Source organism: Heterodontus francisci, chromosome 9 (assembly GCF_036365525.1).
Source record: "Heterodontus francisci isolate sHetFra1 chromosome 9, sHetFra1.hap1, whole genome shotgun sequence".
Lineage (NCBI taxonomy): Eukaryota > Metazoa > Chordata > Chondrichthyes > Heterodontiformes > Heterodontidae > Heterodontus > Heterodontus francisci.
Window position 1 is genome coordinate 115,299,453 of NC_090379.1, and position 20,946 is coordinate 115,320,398.

Below are 20,946 nucleotides of genomic sequence, written 5' to 3' on the forward strand. Positions count from 1 at the left end.
ATGGACAGAAGCATCTGCAGCAGGCAGATTGGTGAGGACGAGGTCAAGTATGTTTTTCCCTCGTGTTGGTTCCCCCGCCTCCTGCCGCAGACCCAGTCTGGCAGCTATGTCCTTTGGGACTCGGCCAGCTCGGTCAGTAGTGGTGCTACCGAGCCATTCTTGGTGTTGGACATTGAAGTCCCCCACCCAGAGTACATTTTGTGCCCTTGCCACCCTCAGTGCTTCCTCCAAGTGGTGTTCAACATGGAGGAGTACTGAGTCATCAGCCGAGGGAGGGCAGTAGGTGGTAATCAGTAGGAGGTTACCTTGCCCATGTTTGACCTGATGCCACGAGGCTTCATGGGGTCCGGAGTCGATGTTGAGGACTCCCAGTGCAACTCCCTCCCTACTGTATACCACTGTGCCACTATCTCTGGTGGGATTGTCCTGCTGGTGGGACAGGACATACCCGGGGATGGTGATGGCAGTGTCTGGGACATTGTCTGTAAGGTATGATTCCATGAGTATGACTACGTCAGGCTGTTGCTTGACTAGTCTGTGGGACAGCTCTCCCAACTTTGGCACAAGCCCCCAGGTGTTAGTAAGGAGGACTTTGCAGGGTCGACAGGGCTGGGTTTGCTGTTGTCGTTTCTGGTGCCTAGGTCGATGCCTGGTGGTCCGTCCGGTTTCATTCCTTTTTATTGACTTCGTAGCGATTAGATACAACTGAGTGGCTTGCTAGGCCATTTCAGAGGGCATGTAAGAGTTAACCACATTGCTGTGGGTCTGGAGTCACATGTAGGCCAGACCAGGTAAGGACAGCAGATTTCCTTCCCTAAAGGACATTAGTGAACCAGATGGGCTTTTATAACAATCGACAATGGTTTCATGGCCATCATTAGACTAGCTTTTAATTCCAGATTTATTCATTAAATTCAAATTCCACCTTCTGCTTTGGTGGGATTCGAACCCATGTCCCCAGAGAAATACCCTGGGTCTCTGGGTTACTAGTCCAGTGATAATACCACTACACCATCGCCTACCCCTGTGTAAATCTTTTAACCTCATATCGCCTCTGGTTCTTCTGCCAATTAAATCTATGTCCTCTGGTTACAACCCTTCTGCCACTAGAAATAGTTTCGCTTTATTTACTCGATCAAAACTATTCATGATTTTGAACAACTATATCAAAGCCCCTTTTTAAACTTTTCTTCTAAGAAGCACAACCCCAATTTATCCAGTATCTCCACATGACTGAAGTCTCTCATCCCCGGTGCCATAGAGTCATAACGGCTCTCACGCCAACGTGCTTTGTTGAGTGATAATTTTCTTTAATCCACTGACTGGAGACCTGAATTTATTCTTTTTTAGAAGGAATTTAAAAAGGAACAGATAAAAGATGACTTTGCTAGTAGCTTAAGATGGCCACCTAATTTGCAACACTGTATCCTACATTGCAACAACTGTGAAGTGGAGAGGGAATGTCTGTGGTTTTAAGGTGGTGATTCCCTGCAGCAAGTTGAAAAGCATCTGGATTCTGACAACATGCAGAGCCAAGTGTGTGTCCCTCCTCTCTCTCTCTCTCTCTCCGCCGCCGCCCCCCCCCCCCTCCCATTTCAGCTTGCAAGAGTCGAACCCTGTCTACTGACTGACCACCTTGGCATACTCTGGCTACAATCAGAAACCCTTTTGAAGGAAATCATCCGCATCACTGTCTCCAAGAGACCCACCGAAGCCTCAGAACCGCCGAATTCAGCTAGAAGCCAGCCGAATCACCAAACTCCACAGACTGTATACCCCTTTTTTCTCTTTGGACTCTAACTCAACCAATCTCCCCTTCCCCACTCTGTAACCTATGTGTGTGTGTGAAAGTTGGAACAGAGCAAGTAAGTAATCAAACGCCTACTGAATTGGACAGTACATCTGCTTCAAAAAAGAATTTAAACCTGTTGTGGTCAAACAAGGAGAGGGAATAGGGGGACGCTCTCACACCCCTCCTCACCTGACCGTAACACGGCAGTTTGGCCCATCGAGTCCATGCAGTTCTCGGTGGAGCAATCCATTCCCTTCTCTATCCCTGTAGCCTTATCTCCCTCAAGTGCCCATTCAATTTCCTTTTAAAATCATTCATCATCTCTGCTTCCCCGACCCTCGTAGGCAGCGAGTTCCATGTCATTACCATTCACTGCGTAGAAGAAATTCTTCCTGAAAGCCCTTTGCATCTCTTAAATCTGTGTCCCCTAGTCCTTATACCATCAGCTAATGGGAAGAGCTTTTCTTGGTTTACCTCAACTGAACTTATCAATCTTGTATACCTCTATCAAATCTCTCCTCAACCCTCCTTTGCTCGAAGGAGAGCAACCCAAGCTTCTCCAAACTACCCTTGTAGCTAAATTCCCTCATCCCTGAAACTGTTATGATAAATCTCCTCTGCACCCTCTCAAGGATCCTCACTTCCTTTCTTAAGTGTGACTAGAACTGGACACGATACTCCGTTCTGTTTAGAGATACAGCACTGAAACAGGCCCTTCGGCCCACTGAGTCTGTGCCAACCAACAGCCACCCATTTATACTAATCCTACATTAATCCCATATTCCCTACCACATCCCCACCATTCTCCTACCACCTAGCTACACTAGGGGCAATTTACAATGGCCAATTTACCTATCAACCTGCAAGTCTTTGGCTGTGGGAGGAAACCTGAGCACCCGGCGGAAACCCATGCGGTCGCAGGGAGAACTTGCAAATTCCACACAGGCAGTACCCAGAACTGAACCCGGGTCGCTGGAGCTGTGAGGCTGCGGTGCTAACCACTGCGCCACCCTAGATTTCTAGTAAATCGTTTCTGAATTCTCTTCAAGGCCCTAACATCCTTCCAAATATGTTCCCCAGAATTGGCCACAACAGTCCACCTGGGGCCTAACTAGTCTTTTATAAAGGTTTAGCATAAGTTCTGTGCTCTTGTCCTCTATGCCTCTATTTATAAAACCAAGGACCCTGAATGTTTTTTTTAACAACCTTCTCAACTTTTCCTGCCACCTTCAAAGATTTGTATACCTGGACCCCTCGGTCTCTCTGTTCCTGCACCCCTTTTAAAATTGTACCATTTAGTTTCTATTGCCTCTCCTCATTCTTCCTACCAAAATGTATCACTTCACACTTCTCTGCATTGAATTTCATCTGCCATGTGTCTGTCCATTTCACCAGTCTGTCTGTGTCCCTTGAAGTCTGTTACTATCCTCCACTTTGTTTACTATATTTCTAAGTTTCCTGTCATCTGCAGATTTTTGAAATTATGCCCTGTTTCCCCAATTCCAGATCACAAGTATAGATCAAAAAGAGCAGTTGTCCCATCACTGATGCCTGGGGACCGCCACTGTGTACTTCCTTCCAGTCTGAAAAACAACTTTTCACCACTACTTTCTGCTTGTGCCCCTCAAGCCAATTTCTTATCCACATAGCTCCTGTCCTTTTAATCCCACGGGCTTTAATTTTGCTAACAAGTCTATTATGAAGTAGCCCTTTGGTAGTCCTCGGCCAACCTCGCTGTTACTTTATTGAAGAACTCAATCAAGTTAGTAAAACACGATTTGCTTTTAACAAATCATGCTAACTTTCATTTATTAGCCCATAATTAATTTTGTCCCATATTATTGTCTCTAAACATTTCCCCACCACTGACTGATCTCTAGTTACTGCGTTTTATCCCTTTCTGCTTTATTGAACAGGGGTGTAACATTTGCAATGCTCCAGTCCTCTGGAACCACCCCTCCCTGTATCTAAGGAGGATTGGAAGATTGTGGTCAGAGCCTTTGCAATTTCCACCCTTCCTTTGGCAGCATCCTCTTTAGTGAAGACAGACGCAAAGTACTCATTTAGTACCTCATCTATGACCTCTCCCTCCATAAGATGATCTCCTGTTTGGTCCCTAATTGGCACCACCCTTCTTTTTAACTATCCTTTTACTGTTTGAACTCTGTGAAGTGTGTGTCTGAGTAGTCGCTATTGACAATCATTTCTAGGAGTCTCTTTCAGCCCCATTTAAATACCAGAAGTGAAGCTCTAAATACAATTATATTTGCTTGAATATCAAGGATTTCTAAAATAAAAATGGAGCATCACATTGACCATTATTACATATTCACCTGTGTGTGTGAGAGCTTGATTTAAACATTTGTATTCATATAAAGATTGTGTCTTCCAGCAAAACTGGGCTACTATTATGCCAGCTAAAACAAGGGAATGAGAGAATAGCTTGCATAGCAGGGAGTAAGGGAAGAAAAAGTGACATGAGGAAAAACTTTTTCACACAGCGAGTAGTTAAGGTCTGGAATGCACTGCCTGAGAGTGTGGTGAAGGCAGGTTCCATTGAAGCATTCAAAAGGGAATTAGACTGTTTTATGAAAAGGAAGAATGTGCAGGGTTAGGGGGAGAAGGCAGAATGGACCTGAGTGAATTGCTCTTTCAGGGAGCTGATCTAATTGAGGTGTTCAAGAAGATTAAAGAATTTGATAGTTTCTCTCCGTCTACCTATATCCTCTGGTGTGGAAGGGCATAACCTTAAAATGAGAGCTAGGCTGTTGGGGGGGTAATGTCAGGAAGCACTTCTTCCAACACAGGCTAATGGAAATCTGGAACACTTTTCCCCTCCAAAGAGCAGTGGATTCTGGGGATCAGTTGAAAATTTCAGAACTGAGATTGATAGATTTTTGTCGGGTGATGGTATTGAGGGTTCTGGAATCAAGGTGGGTAGATGGATTAAAGATACAAATCAACCATGATCTTGTGTAATGGTGGAACAAGCTCAAGGGGCAGAATGGCCTCCTGCTGTTGCTATGTTCTTTACCAATATGTCCCCACCTCTCCTGAAGGTGGTAATTTTTGCTTGTATACAGTGTTGAGAGTATCAATGGTCTTCATTTAGACACTTGAAAATAAATGACAGCAGGCTGTTGAACCATTGCAGTTGATTCCAATCTTCTGTTCCTCCAGCATTTATATTGTTATGCAGAAGCTTCTATATTTTTAAAGTTTTTTTTGAGAACTCATTTAAATTGAGATGGATTCATTAGAAGGCTGAAGATTCCATAAATGCTGGACTTTGTTTTGTTGTTGACAGTTCACTGAAAAGACACAGAGGTGTTGTTTAGAAACAACCTTTGCTGGAAATTATGTGCTTTAAACTCAATAAACAGCAGAAACCTGGTGACCTGGGGAAGATGTTTACAGAGAAGCCACATGTCAAGGTTTATGGAGGTCAGGAGGTTGACTTTCTGCTTGTGTTTTCACTTCTGAGATATTGTTTTGGTTCAGTTGGGGTGTAAAGTGTTTTGAAGACGGTTGGAGATCAACTTGTCGAGGAAAAAATGCCCAGCTCACCTCTTTCTCTACCTCTTTGAAGAAACCCTGCAAAGAGCCAGTGTGGGAGAGCTAAAATCCCTCGTGCTGTATATCTCCTGAGAATCTGGAAAAATCTGCCAGATTAATTCTCAATGCCGCCTGAAAAGAGCAGCTGTAGAAGAGATCCCAGTGACCTGTCTCCGTATACCCAGATGCCAGACCAAAAGGGGCAACTGACTTCCTTCCATATCTTTTTTTCTTCAAGAATTAGCAATTATTTGGCCAAAGTATTTTTTTTGTTTTTTTTGTAACAGATCACTGCAGAGAGAATTTCTGTTTTTTTTGTGTGTGTGTGTGTGTGTATAGGTTAAAAAGGGAACTTTCATATTTCAATCTGTGTTAATGCTTTGCTTCATTACTTGATAAGAACTTGTTTTATAATAAACTGATAATTTTGTTGTTCACTAAAGAAACCTGTTTGGTGTATTTTATTCTGGGATAAAGAGTAGAATATATGATTGACCACATCAGTAACTGGGTAAACATTTAAATATATGTTGTGATCTGTGGAGAAGTGGAACTAGAAAAGACAGTGCATTCCTCCTGCCTCAGTCATAACAGTATACATGTTCTTGCTTTACAACAGGATCGCTGGAGTCAAGAGAAGGATAACTGGATTTTATACCTTCTTCCTCGCCCGGGAACACTGCTGGACCACTAGGTCTATCCTCCCTGAGATTAGCTAGCTCAGCATAGATTAGGAATCTAACCTGGGCTCTTCCTGGCCTGTGTGGGTCTCTATGCAGTGACCAGCCCAGTGCGATCAGCTGAAGAATTAGAGGGGAATTTCCCAGTGTATTTTTTCCTTTATTGCCCTGAGTTTATCTCTCTTTTTTGCCTCTCCCTGGCGGTAACATGGTTGTGAAGAAGGGGTGGGGGCAAGCAGTGGGATGGGGAATAGAGAAGTGTTTCGTTATGACGCTCCGGCCATCATGAGTGCGGCGCAGGCTTGATCGAAGAGCAGGTCTTTTCCTGCCTGTTATTTTTGTGTGCTCGTATGTTTCATCACCCCCCCGCCCCCCCCCACCCCCACCTCACCCTCCCTCACTGTGCAGTCCCAACGTTACAACTGGGGCCGTTAAAAGTGGCCTACTCCTGCTCCTAATTCGTATGTACAACATCTCGTTCCATTCTCTGGGCTCAATGACCATCAACTTGACAGGTTTTTAAAAATATAGTTATATACTTGTCCAAAATATACAGATTTAAAAGAAGAAGCTCCTATAAATGTTAATTTGAGGAATCACACAAGTATGTGATTAAATGTCGGTGGAGGATATGAACAGTTATTCTTTTCATGAATTACGTGTCTTTCTCCAACAGTTGTCATGGATGATGAAGATGGCAGGTGTTTGCTGGATGTTATTTGGTGAGTTTGTCTTGTTATTAAACACATTTTATCAAAAGGATAAACTCAAGTATCTGTTTACATCAATGTGTTTTAAGAGTTTTTTTGTCGGGTGATTTAATTAAGTAATTAGAAGTACGTTTCAAACCTAGTAATCCCAGTGTCAGTCCATGGTGTCTGGTAATTATAAAAAATCAGCTTCAATAGAGTCATAGAATTATACAGCACATAGTTCAGTCGATTAAATTGGCAGGAGGAGGCCATTCAGCCCCTCGAGCCTGTTCAACCATTCAGTTAGATCGTGGTGATCTGTACCTCAGTCACATATGTCAATCCCAGAACTGCTCACAGTACTCCAGGTGTGGTCTAACCAGGACTTCGTACAGCTGAAGCATGATTTATACCTACTATATTCCAGTCCATTAGACATAAAGGCCAGCATTCCATTAGCCTTTTTGCTTATTTTCTGTAGCTGTTCCTTAATTTTATTCTATTTATTTAGAACCCAAGGGCTGAATTTTGTGCCCACGGCTGGGGACCTCTCCTCAGCTGTTTGGGGGTACCACCCAATGCATTTTTCACCGCTCCAGCAATTAACCCTTTAAAAGACAGAAACCCCACCTCCAAGAGCTGCTGGCCAATCGGCGGGTGAGTGTGGGGTCTTACTGAAGGGGTGGCCCCTGCCACTGTGGGGGGGTGGGCCTCCATGGGCCACCGGGTGCCCGATCAAGAAGCCCTCCCCAGCCCCTTGAGCCTGCAGGGAGGCTGCCAGCTTTTTACTGGGCGGCCTTTCCACGTGGCAGAGGGCCCCTCCCGCTGCTAGTAAAATACTAGGTGCGAAGTGGCCCTTAGAGGCTTCACATCTGCTTACATTGAAATCCATTTGTCACAGCTTCTCCCATTCACTTTATCAATATCTCTTTGTAATTTTATGCTTCCATCTACACTGCTTATAATGCTGCCTATCTCCTTATGTCATTTGCAAATTTGGAATGTGACTTTCTGCCCCATCATCCAAGTTGCTAATAAATAGGGTGAATATTTGAGACCCCAATACAGATCCTCGCGGGGCACCACTAGTTACATCCTGCCAGATAGAGTACCTGCCCATTGTCCCTACTTTATGTCTCCTACTGCTCAGCCAATTTCCTAACCAAGTCAATAATTTGCCTTCAATTCCAAGGCCTTCAACTTCAGCTAACAACCTCTTATGAGGGACTTTATCAAATGCCTTCTGGAAGTCCATAGAAGTAACATCCATGGACATTCCCCTGTCCACTACTTTAGTCACCTCTTCAAAAAATTCTATCAGGTTCATCGGGCATGACCTACCCTTTTACAAATCCTAGCCTAGCTCTAATTTTTAAGGTTATGCCCCCTCGTTCTGGGCTCTCCCACCGGAGGAAATAGTTTCTTTGTATCTACCCTATCAAATCCTTTTTATCATTTTAAACACCTCAATCAGATCACCCCTCAACCTTCTAAACTGTCGGGAATACAAGCCAAGACTGCGCAACCTGTCTTCATAATTTAACCCTTTAGGCCTCTGTATCATTCTGGTGATTCTGTGCTGCACCCGCTCTAAGGCCATAATATCCTTCCTGAGGTGTGGGGCCCAGATCTGAACACAGTACTCCAGATGGGGGTCTGTCCAAGGCTCTGTACAACTGAAGTGTCACTTCCTGTCCTTTGTATTTTACTCCCTTTGAGATAAAGAAGACCAACATTCCATTCGCCTTTTTGATTACATTTTGTAGCTGTACCTAATGGAAATTAGACATTGGCTATTTCTGATATACATGATTCCATATCACACAAATTGATGCATTGATTGACTAAACTATCAGGGAAGCCTCAAAAAAATAATTGATCAAAATTCTCCTGTGATATTTTCCTACCAACACATTTCATAAGCTTCCTTCAATAAAACCGCAACATTTAAAATTATCTTCTGTTCTATCCTCCAGTGACCCTCAAGCCCTGAATGACTTTCTGCATGGAACTGACAAGGTTAGTACATGCCATCTGTATTACTTTTTTTCAAGTATTCTCCCTTAATAATAAACTTGGAGATTGCACAGAGAATGGTATCAGGGATGAGGAGCTTCAGTTATGTGGAGAAACTGGGATTGCTCTTAGAGTAGGGAAGATTAAGGGGAGATTTAATAGAGGTGTTAAAAAGTTATGAGGGACTTTGATAGAGTAAATAAGAAGAAAAAGTCTCTGTGGCGGAAGGGTCGGTAACCAAAGGAGACATTTAAGCTAATTGATTAAAGAACCAGAGGGTGATGAGGAGAATTCTTTTTGCGCAGCGAGTTGTTCTGATCTGGAATTCACTGCCTGAAAGGGAGGTGGAAGCGGATTCAGTAGTATTTACATGCCTGCAGGAGAACGGGGCTCATTGGTGGCTCTACCATCGAAGGGGCTCCTTCTATGCTGTGCGTTGTCTATTGTTTCTTTTTCTCTTCGTAACATAGTACCGGAGATGTGACTGGTTGTGGATCCTACAGTTGTTTAACTTGAGTTTTGTTCTAAACTCTCCAGTTTTAGGCAACCTGGCAGCAGGTCCAGTTAGGGCTGATGCCAATGGAGCTGTCAGGGGAAATGCTTTTCACCTAAAAGGGAGGGGGAATCAGGAAAGGGAGCATCGATTGGCCAGGAATAAGTGAATCACTGAGAAGTCAACAGGAAGTGGATGCCAGTCATTGATCCTTTTTTGTGTTGTGGATGAAGATGAATGGGATAGAAAAGCACCAGAATGGGAAACTCCAAAATAAAACTAATCAAAAAGTCAGCATTAAAGACCATTTGGGGCCCGCAAGAAAAATCTGAAGATTGCACAGAATTGTGCAAGATTGTGCAACAAATCTGAAAATGTTGACGTTTTGAGCTGTTTAATGTTGGGATCTCCTATTCAAGTGGTTTCCTACCCCATTTCTTCCTTTTGATTGACCTATTCCCTCCCCACTCTCTTTCAACACTCACTTAGATAAGTAAAATGTCTTTCTTGGTTATAGGGCCATGTAGCATCGGCCGGTGAAGGAATCAACAGCCAGGTACCCTCATCCACCAGCTGCGTTGACATCTCCTTCCTTGAAGATGACATCCTTGGGTCACCAGGTAGTTCTGGCGCGCAGCAGAATGCGGAAGAGCCCTGCGATATCTTGCAGCAGAGTTTGCAAGAGGCTAACATCACGCAGCAGACGCTGCAAGAGGAAGCTGACCTGGTGGCCAGCGTGCTCCAGATACAACCCTACTCCCAACCGCACCCTGCAACCCAATCTGCCGAGGGCAACCTCCAGCTCCTCGGCAGTGTTGGCACAGACCTCAGTGGGTTACCTCAGCGACAGCAACCTGCTGTAATCACACAACAGCCTCTGCTTCAACAGCCAGTGAACACTCAGTTTATCAATAAAACCATTAGTGTGCAACGCTTGATTCAACAAGTCGGACTGAACAGTGTTGCGATACAGCCGATAACCAGTATTCAGAACATGTCCAATGGCAGCGCCAGAGCCTGCAGCATTGGACAGATTCAGATGGCCGATCAACATGGTGGTCAAGCTGCCATGATGTCCGTTGGTCAGCACCATCAGCAAGGATTGATTGCCAAACCTGGCCTGTCGTCCCAGATGACTGCTCTTCCTTCAGGGAGTTACCTGTCTGCCTCATCTTCAGAGCATCAAAGCTCATCAGTTTCTTCTCAGTTCCAAAAGACTGTCACAAGCAGCAATCTAAATGGAAACTCACTCTTCGCCAACGCAAATCTTGCACAATCAACGCAACAGGTTGCTGTTAGGCCAAGCGTCAGTAACCAGGTGGTTCACACCCAAGTATCGGCACAAAATGTGATTATTCAGAGGACTCCCACTCCAATTCAGCCAAAGCACCATGTGACTATCCAACCCAAACTGGTCCAGATAAGCCCAAAGCCTTCATTTAGCCCAAACTCTTCTATCCTTCAGGCAGCATTAAAGATTCAGACAGAAGCAGCACTGCAGCAACAGAAAGCTCAACAGAACTTGACTTTTGTAGCTGGGGCCCCATGTCAGAACGTCCTGTTATCAACTCAAGGCCCGACAGTCAGTCAGACTATTGCCAGCAACCTGATTAAACAACCACCACAACAAACGCAGCCCAATGTGGGCAAATCCGTCAGTGTTCAAGTTCTAAACCAGGGGGGTAGTATAGTAATCCAGCCTCAATCAGCTCCTCAGGCTGTGATCCCTGGTCAAAACCAGTTTATTTTACCAGGGCAGCTGGCCAACGCGACAGCAGGTAGTATGACCCAGCAACTTTCTGCAGTTCAGGCTGGAACTATTTTGACTGCCCAAAGTGCAGCTACACCGAGTCTCCCTGGACAGCCAGCCGCAAATCGCATTATGGGGCGTCAGGGACCTTCTGGCCAATTAGTCAGCAGCCAGTCCTTGCCTGCACAGATCCTGACTACCCAAAATTTGCCGGGACAATTGATTACTGGCCAGACCAACTTTGGCCAAATTTTTGCAGCATCGAACACGCAGCTGACGGTCGGCCAAGGAACGGCGCATATATTATCTGGACCTCTGCAACTACAGCCCGGTCAGCTGGCTCCGTCTGCACTATTTCAGATGCCCAACCCCGTAGACACTGGCTTTGCTTCACAGTCGCACCTGTCTGGCCAACGCACGGCAGTACAGCCAGGTCAAACTGTCGTACGGGGTGTCTCGCTGCCAAACCAGATAACTGTGCTCCACAACACTGGCCCTTTAGGGCCATCCATGAATGTTCAGCCGTTGAGCACCAGTTCCTCCAAGAGCTGTATTGTGAAGCCACAGCCTTCCACTGATGCAGAGTTAACATCAACCCTTGGGCTGCAGCAGACACACACTCCACCTCAATGTCATCCACATACACAGGCCCGATCTCAGTCCCAACTGATGGAAATTCAGCAACCTACTCCGTTATCACTTGCAACTTCACAACCAAGCAACACCTTGGCTGAAAACACTGATAAACACATCAACCAACAAGGTGTAGGATCAGCACTCAATGCCGACCAACTTTTGCTTTTCCAACAGGTCAGTTCCTTGACAATGTAACAGATACATTGATATACTCCTGGCTCGTGAAGGTAATGCATGCTGCAGGAATGCAATATTTCCCCACCTTCAGCCAGTGATTTAGCTCATTGGGAATCCAGATACGGCAAATTGTAATTCTAATTTAGTAAATAAAAAATTAATAATAGATTCTATCCTAACCCAAAAGACTGTGGATACTGGGGGTCCATTGAAATTTTCAAGACTGTGATTGATAGATTTTTGTTAGGTAAGAGGATCAAAGGCAGGTAATTGGAGTTGAAGTACAGGTGAGCCACAAGCCAATTCAATGGTGTGTTATGGGCAGGTGATAAGGGGTGTGAGTGGTTCCCACTATTCACCTCCCAACTGATCGCAATCATGTTCTGTTAAAAAGAGGCTTTTGCCCCTCACTGTCTTTCGGGTCAAATAAACAGAAAAATGATACGTTTTCTCATCGGTTAAAAAAAATAGTTATTTTTAAACAAATCCTGAAATGATCACAGCTGCATTCACGCACGTTCACCTACTCATACGTGCACAAGAATAGATAGCGAGAAAAGGGTAAGGGGCAGTTTAAAGTCCCAAGCATTGTAAGTGTTTGTGGTTTACAGAAGATTAATTAGTCTTCTCAGGAGGAAGTCTTTTTTTTAAAGTTGCAGGCCTGATTATTTGCAGTCTTGAACTTACGGAGGTAGTGTTGAGCTCTAGTGGTTGTAATACAGTCCAAAGCAAGTGGTGTGTAGTTTGTTACCTTCACAGATGGTTAGTCTCAAAGTCACTTTGTGATGTCTGTACTGTGGTGGCTGTTATTGATCAGCAAGGTTCTTGCTTGTCTGTTGGATCTTCCTCGCAGCTTTCTGTGACGCTGGTTTGATCTTTTCCCTCTTTCTCCAAAGAGCTACTTTTAAGGTAAAAATCTCTCATTAACTTCTGTTAGGAGATGCATAGCCCTCCCTCCTGTTGTGACCAAGCAGTGGGCCAGGATATAATCGTGACTATCATTTGATGCTTGAATGGGAATCATTCTGTTATGCTGCTGCTGCTTTACACCTTCTTCATCTTGGTTTGGCTATGAGCCAGACTGTCTTCAGCATCCTCTGTTAATGCATTCATGTTGATCAGAGTCCTAAAAATGCAATAGCTCCTTTCAATTTCAAAGGGGTTCTCCCCAGAGATATTTTAGACAATGTTGACAAGTCTCGTCCTTGAAGATGGGTTTATGGATTTCCAGTACAGGAGGGTCACATGGCTGCTACTCCATTTTGTCTGTGTATAAGTGTCCATGTTCTTGTGATTTAGTTTAGCAGTTGACTTTAAATTCATAATTCTTCCAATTCATTGTTTATTTCATCTCTCTGTGCATGACAAGGGAAAAAAAAGTTTCTTTTTTTTTTGTTTCTTCTCAGAAAGAAGGAAAGTAAGATATGAGATAGCAAACAGTGTACACGTTCATCCCATGCACTCCTGAGGTTTTCAGTCATGAGTTCTGTACAGGCTTTTTTGGTTGTACAGTGTTTTTATATTCCAGACAAGGCATCTGCTATAATGTTATTCTTTCTACCATATGTACAATTTTAAGGTTGAATGGCTTGAGGAGTAAACTTCATCAAAACAGTCTGGAATTCTTACCTTTGAATTTTTCCGGAAATGTTAGGGGTTGTGGTCGGTGTAAATTTGAATTTCTCAATGTCTGTTATTGGCACAGACTTGAAAGTGTTGAAGGGCTAATAGGAGCCCTAATGCCTTCTTTTCTATGGTGGAATATTTTCTTTGGTGTTTGTTCAATTTTTGGAAAAATAGCCAATTGGCCTTTCTAGGCCTGAATCGGCCTTTCTAGGCCTGAATCATCGTCTTGGAGTAGGACGGCCCCACTCCGACATCACTGGCATCAATGGCCATTTTCAAGTGCTTGTTGAAATTTGGGGCTACCAATATTGGGTCATTTGTTAAGATTGGCTTCAACTTTTCGAAAGCTCGCTGGCACTGCTCTGACCACATCACTTTCACACTTTTCTTTCGTAAGTCAGTTAAAGGTGCAACTATGGTGCTGAAATTTGGAACAAATTTTCGGTAAAACCCACATGTTCTCAGGAAACACATTATTTCCCTCTTTGTTTTGGGAATGGGGAAATCAACTAGGGCGTGTACTTTTGCTGCCCTTGGCAACACTCAAACTTGGCCTGTGCTGTGACCTAATAGGTTACTTTAGCCTTAGCAAACTCGCTCTTTGCTAGATTGGCCACTAGGTGAACTCTCTGTAAACCTTTAAAGAGCTCTCTTAGATGGTTCAGGTCGTCTTCCCATGTATCACTGTAAACTAACAGGTCATCCAGGTGGACAACACAGTTGTTTCAACCAGCTACCACCTGGTTCATGAGTCTCTAGAAGGTCGCTGGGGTGCTTTTTAAACATTCTTTACATTGGTATAACCCATCGGGGGTGACAAATGCTGAAATTTCTTTCATTCAGGTAGTCATGGGAACTTGCCAATATCCTTTCAGTAAATCAACTTTACTGATGTAGGTGGAGCTTCCTATTCGGTCAATGCAGTCCTCTATACAGGGGATTGGGTGTGAGTCTGCTCGGGTTATTACATTAATTTTGCGGTAATCAATGCAAAGTCTGGTTGATCCATCAGGTTTGGGTACCAGTACGTAGGGGAACTCCAGCTGCTTTGGCTGAGTTCAGTTAAATTGTTGTCCAGCATATATTCTGTGCGGACCTGAGCCAATCTGTCAGCAGTCAGTCTGTAAGCGTTTTGTTTTATTGATGGGGTCTCTCCTACATCTACATCGTATATTGTTAAGGATGTGCAACCCGGTTTGTCCCTGCAAATTTCCTCAAACTCCCTTAGCAGTATTGCTAGGTCCTGTCTCTGTTGGTCAGAGAGATAGTTGAATATGGTGTCTAGTCTCCTTAATATTTCTGTGTATTCCAATTTTATGGTGGGGGGTTCAATTTGAGAGTTTTCTGGGCTCTCTTCCTCATCTAGTTCTTCTTCACTAGAGCTGTCTTCCTCTATTGCTCTCATTGTTTGGCATACACTTACTCGTCTGTTTGGTTCTCGCCTGTAGTATTGTTTTAACGTATTGATGTGACGCAGTTTAGTTTAGAGATACAACACTGAAATCTTCGCTTTTTTCTCCGGTCTTGGGTATTAATCAAGTAATTCATGTCACTGACCTTTTTCCATATACGGTATAGGCCACTGAATCTGGCTTTTGGAGGTTCGCAGAAGCTTCTGGGAATTGGGTGGCCATATCCATGATGGTTGAAAGGTATTGATAACCAGTCCTGGTTTTGGGTAGGGGTCCCACACAATCGATTAGAACTCTACTGGAAGGTTCCTTGAAAGCAGGAATGGGGAATAGTGGAACCGATTTGATTGGAGGTTGTGGTTTCCCAACATCCTGGCAGGTATGGCAGGTCTTGCAAACGTTAACCACATCTGGTGGATTTGAGGCCAGCAAAAGTGTTGGCTTATCCAGGCTTTCTGATACCCACGTGCCTAGCCATTGGGGTTTCATGGGCAATCCTCAGAATCTCCCTACGATATTTAAAGGGAAGTACAATTTGGTGAATTACTGTCCACTCCTCCTCTGCAGGTTGCTGTGGGGGGTGGGGGGGGTCTCCACTTCCACTTCCTCATTAGGATTTCATTTTTTAAATTTAAACTGTCAGCACTATCCTTTTTAAATCAGGGTCTGTCTGCTGGGCTTCAATTGAGGAGGGCCTTTTGTAAAGCTCCCCTAAATCTCCAAAAAATGTTTCAGCCAGCCAGACCTCCGAGTCGTCTGACTGAGTTTCTGGCCCAGCTGGCTCTGTTGGAGTTTGCTTAGACATGGATTGGGTTACTCCACAGGCAGGAAAGATTCCAGGGACTTCCTCTTTTATTTGTTCTGTCTCCTTGGCCTCATTTGGCTGGTCTAAGACCACTGGGTCCAAGTCATTGCCTAGAAGCAAATCTATTCCAGGCGCAGGCAGACGAGGAGCAATCCCTACTGGAACTGGTCCAGATATGAGGTCACACTGCAGGTGGACCTGATACAAGGGCACTGACATGTATCCTTCTTCAATGCTTCTTACCAGAACCTTTGCCTTGAGCGGGCTCTCTGGTGGAAAGGTCATGCCTTTACCTAACATTAAGGATTGAGTGACCCCTGTATCTTGGAGCAGGATAATGGATTGCCCTGTCTCATTAGAGAGGTGTGGGGACACCTTTCCCTTTGAAACAAAATCCTGTTAATCTTCAGGGATCTTTTCTATTTTGAACCCGAGTTCAATTCTGGGTACTGCCTGTACGGAGTTTGTAAGTTCTCCCTGTGACCGCGTGGGTTTTCGCCTGGTGCTCCGGTTTCCTCCCACCCCCAAAGACTTGCAGGTGATAGGTAGATTGGCCATTGTAAATTGCCCCTAGTGTAGGTAGGTGGTAGGGAATATGGGATTACTGTAGGGTTAGTATAAATGGGTGGTTCTTGGTGGGCCGAAGGGCCTGTTTCAGTGCTGTATCTCTAAATAAATAAAAATTAAATTAAATATTTCTGCCACATCTAGGGCGGTATTCTTTGAGGGTCCATTTTTGTGGTTAGGGTCACAGGCTTGCCTATTTGGGCACCCTTTTCTCGGCGAGCCTTGTGAACTCTTACAACATTTATTGGTTTCCCTTTTAATTTACATCAGTCAGCTTTCACATGTTTATTGCCATGGGAACATACAGGTCTGTGGAAAACATTCCTGCCCCCTGCATTTTCTTTCCTTACTAGTGAGAGCATTCTCACTTTTGGTTCCCTTTTCACTAGCACCCCATCTTGTAATCATTATTATCACACTTTCTGTCCTTCCTCGACCTCTGGGGATTATTATAGAAGGGTTTTCCCTAAAAAAAAAGGATTTATGAGTAAGCTCATAATTGTCTGACCTCGCAGCTGCTTTTCTTACCCTTGGAGTTCTTTGTTCTTCAGTGTGAGTCTTTATGTTAAGGGGAATGCTATTTTTAAATTCAGGTAAAAGAAGTAGGTAGATGGGTTACTGTCAGGGGAAGGAGAGGGAACCAGCAGGCAGTGCAAGGATCCCCTGTGGCCGTTTCCCTCAACAACAGGTATCCCGTTTTGGATACTGTTGCGGGGGACGACTTACCAGGGGTAAGCAATGGGGTACAGGTCTCTGGCACAGAGTCTGTCCCTGTTGCTCAGAAGGGAAGGGGGAAGAGGAGCAGAGCATTAGTCATTGGGGACTCCATAGTTAGGGGAACAGATAGGAGGTTCTGTGGGAACGAGAGAGACTCACGGTTGGTGTGTTGCCTCCCAGGTGCCAGGGTTCGTGATGTCTCGGATCGTGTTTTTGGGATCCTTAAGGGGGAGGGGGAGCAGCCCCAAGTCGTGGTCCACATAGGCACCAACGACATAGGTAGGAAGATAGATGGGGATTTAAGACAGAAATTCAGGGAGCTAGGGTGGAGGCTTAGAGCGAGAACAAACAGAGTTGTTATCTCTGGGTTGTTGCCCGTGCCACGTGATAGCGAAGCGAGGAATAGGGAGAGAGAGGAGTTGAACACGTGGCTGCAGGGATGGTGTAGGAGGGAGGGTTTTGGTTTCCTGGATAATTGGGGCTCTTTCTGGGGTAGGTGGGACCTCTACAAACAGGATGGTCTTCACCTGAACCAGAGGGGTACCAATATCCTGGGGGGGAGATTTGCTAGTGCTCTTCGGGGGGGTTTAAACTAATTCAGCAGGGGAATGGGAACCTAAATTGTAGTTCCAGTGTACAGGATGTTGAGAGTAGTGAGGTCAGGGATAAGGTTACAAGGACACAAGAGGGCACTGGCAAGCAAGAACTTGGTTTAAAGTGTGTCTACTTCAACGCCAGGAGAATCCGGAATAAGGTGGGTGAGCTTGCAGCATGGGTTGGTACCTGGGATCTCGATGTAGTGGCCATTTCGGAGACATGGGTAGAGCAGGGGCAGGAATGGATGTTGCAGGTTCCGGTATTTAGATGTTTCAGTAAGAACAGAGAAGATGGTAAAAGAGGGGGGGGGTGTGGCATTGTTAATCAAGGAGAGTATTACAGCGACAGAAAGGACGTTTGAGGACTCGTCTACTGAGGTAGTATGGGCCGAGGTTAGAAACAAGAGAGGAGAGGTCACCCTGTTGGGAGTCTTCTATAGACCTCCGAATAGTTCCAGAGATGTAGAGGAAAGGATAGCGAAGATGATTCTCGACAGGGGCGAGAGTAACAGGGTAGTGGTTATGGGGGACTTTAACTTTCCAAATATTGACTGGAAATACTATAGTTTGAGTACTTTAGATGGGTCAGTTTTTGTCCAGTGTGTGCAGGAGGGTTTTCTGACACAGTATGTAGAAAGGCCAACCAGGGGCGATGCCACATTGGATTTGGTACTGGGTAATGAACCCGGCCAGGTGTTAGATTTAGATGTAGGTGAGCACTTTAGTGATAGTGATCACAATTCGGTTAGGTTTACCTTAGCGATGGGCAGGGACAGGTATATACAGCAGGGCAAGAATTATAGCTGGGGGAAAGGAAATTATGATGCGATTAGGCAAGATTTGGGATGCGTAGGATGGGGAAGGAAACTGCAGGGGATGGGCACAATCGAAATGTGGAGCTTATTCAAGGAGCAGCTACTGCGTGTCCTTGATAAGTATGTACCTGCCAGGCAGGGAGGAAGTTGTCGAGCGAGGGAGCCGTGGTTTACTAAAGAAGTTGAAGCGCTTGTCAAGAGGAAGAAGAAGGCTTATGTTAGGATGAGACGTGAAGGCTCAGTTAGGGCGCTTGAGAGTTACAAGCTAGCCAGGAAGGATCTAAAGGGAGAGCTAAGAAGAGCAAGGAGAGGACACGAGAAGTCATTGGCGGATAGGATCAAGGAAAACCCTAAGGCTTTCTATAGGTATATCAGGAATAAAAGAATGACTAGAGTTAGATTAGGGCCAATCAAGGATAGTAGTGGGAAGTTGTGTGTGGAATCAGAGGAGATAGGGGAAGCGTTAAATTAATATTTTGCGTCAGTATTTACAGTAGAGAAAGAAAATGTTGTCGAGGAGAATACTGAGATTCAGACTACTAGGCTAGATGGGATTGAGGTTCACAAGGAGGAGGTGTTAGCAATTTTGGAAAGTGTGAAAATAGATAAGTCCCCTGGGCCAGATGGGATTTATCCTAGGATTCTCTGGGAAGCCAGGGAGGAGATTGCAGAGCCTTTGTCCTTGACCTTTATGTCGTCATTGTCGACAGGAATAGTGCCGGAAGACTGGAGGATAGCAAATGTTGTCCCCTTGTTCAAGAAGGGGAGTAGAGACAGCCCTGGTAATTATAGACCTGTGAGCCTTACTTCGGTTGTGGGTAAAATGTTGGAAAAGGTTATAAGAGACAGGATTTATAATCATCTTGAAAAGAATAAGTTCATTAGCGATCGTCAGCACGGTTTTGTGAAGGGTAGGTTGTGCCTCACAAACCTTATTGAGTTTTTCGAGAAGGTGACCAAACAGGTGGATGAGGGTAAAGCAGTGGATGTGGTGAATATGGATTTCAGTAAGGCGTTTGATAAGGTTCCCCACGGTAGGCTATTGCAGAAAATACGGAAGTATGGGGTTGAAGGTGATTTAGAGCTTTGGATCAGAAATTGGCTAGCTGAAAGAAGACAGAGGGTGGTGGTTGATGGCAAATGTTCATCCTGGAGTTTAGTTACTAGTGGTGTACCGCAAGGATCTGTTTTGGGGCCACTGCTGTTTGTTATTTTTATAAATGACCTGGAAGAGGGTGTAGAAGGGTGGGTTAGTAAATTTGCGGATGACACGAAGGTCGGTGGAGTTGTGGATAGTGCCGAAGGATGTTGTAGGGTACAGAGGGACATAGATAGGCTGCAGAGCTGGGCTGAGAGATGGCAAATGGAGTTTAATGCGGAAAAGTGTGAGGTGATTCACTTTGGAAGGAGTAACAGGAATGCAGAGTACTGGGCTAATGGGAAGATTCTTGGTAGTGTAGATGAACAGAGAGATCTTGGTGTCCAGGTACATAAATCCCTGAAAGTTGCTACCCAGGTTAATAGGGCTGTTAAGAAGGCATATGGTGTGTTAGCTTTTATTAGTAGGGGGATCGAGTTTCGGAGCCACGAGGTCATGCTGCAGCTGTACAAAACTCTGGTGAGACCGCACCTGGAGTATTGCGTGCAGTTCTGGTCACCGCATTATAGGAAGGATGTGGAAGCTTTGGAAAGGGTGCAGAGGAGATTTACTAGGATGTTGCCTGGTATGGAGGGAAGGTCTTACGGAGAAAGGCTGAGGGACTTGAGGTTGTTTTCGTTGGAGAGAAGGAGGAGGAGAGGTGACTTAATAGAGACATATAAGATAATCAGAGGGTTAGATAGGGTGGATAGTGAGAGTCTTTTTCCTCGGATGGTGATGGCAAACACGAGGGGACATAGCTTTAAGTTGAGGGGTGATAGATATAGGACAGATGTTAGAGGTAGTTTCTTTACTCACAGAGTAGTAGGGGCGTGGAACGCCCTGCCTGCAACGGTAGTAGACTCGCCAACTTTAAGGGCATTTAAGTGGTCATTGGATAGACATATGGATGAAAATGGAATAGTGTAGGTCAGATGGTTTCACAGGTCGGCGCAACATCGAGGGCCGAAGGGCCTGTACTGCGCAGTAATGTTCTAATTCTTGCAAACTCACTTCTATCAAATTTTCATAGAGGTCAAACTTGAGAGATCGGATCCCGTGATGGAACACCATGTGTTTAATTCTTCCAAATTCAGTATAGGTTTGTGTAGGTTTTTTCCCTCGCAGTTTGAAACTGTTGCCATTAGGGTTCAGGAACTAACTTTTGTATGCGTTTAATAAACCAGCTTTAGTCTGTTCATACTCGAGGGGAGCTTTCCTCTGGTAGTATGGACTGAACTTTGCGAGTTCTGCCCGTCAATTCACTTTTGTAAGAGGAGGATCCAATATTCTTCCGGCCATTTTAGCCTGGTAGTTACTTTCTCAAAGGAGATAAAGTAAGACTCGACCTCTTCCTCATTGAGTGTCTCAAAACATCAACGTTTTCCCCCGTATTCGGGATAAGGTTTGAGTGGCTGGTAGCATGTTCACCTTGTAGCTTTTCTAACTTCAACTTTCTTGCTGCTTCCTCTCTTTGCC

The 20,946-nt window shown here is 44.8% G+C and overlaps 1 protein-coding gene across 1 annotated transcript in view; it reads left to right on the top strand.

Annotated features, from left to right (window-relative positions):
* Positions 1 to 20,946, top strand: part of LOC137374003 (BRD4-interacting chromatin-remodeling complex-associated protein-like) — a 102,170-nt gene that overhangs the window by 4,073 nt on the left and 77,151 nt on the right. The window contains exons 3-5 of the mRNA XM_068039748.1: positions 6,704 to 6,749; positions 8,696 to 8,738; positions 9,746 to 11,788. Coding sequence (XP_067895849.1) covers positions 6,709 to 6,749; positions 8,696 to 8,738; positions 9,746 to 11,788 — 2,127 coding nt within the window. The 5' untranslated portion in view covers positions 6,704 to 6,708. The remainder of the gene's footprint in view (positions 1 to 6,703; positions 6,750 to 8,695; positions 8,739 to 9,745; positions 11,789 to 20,946) is intronic.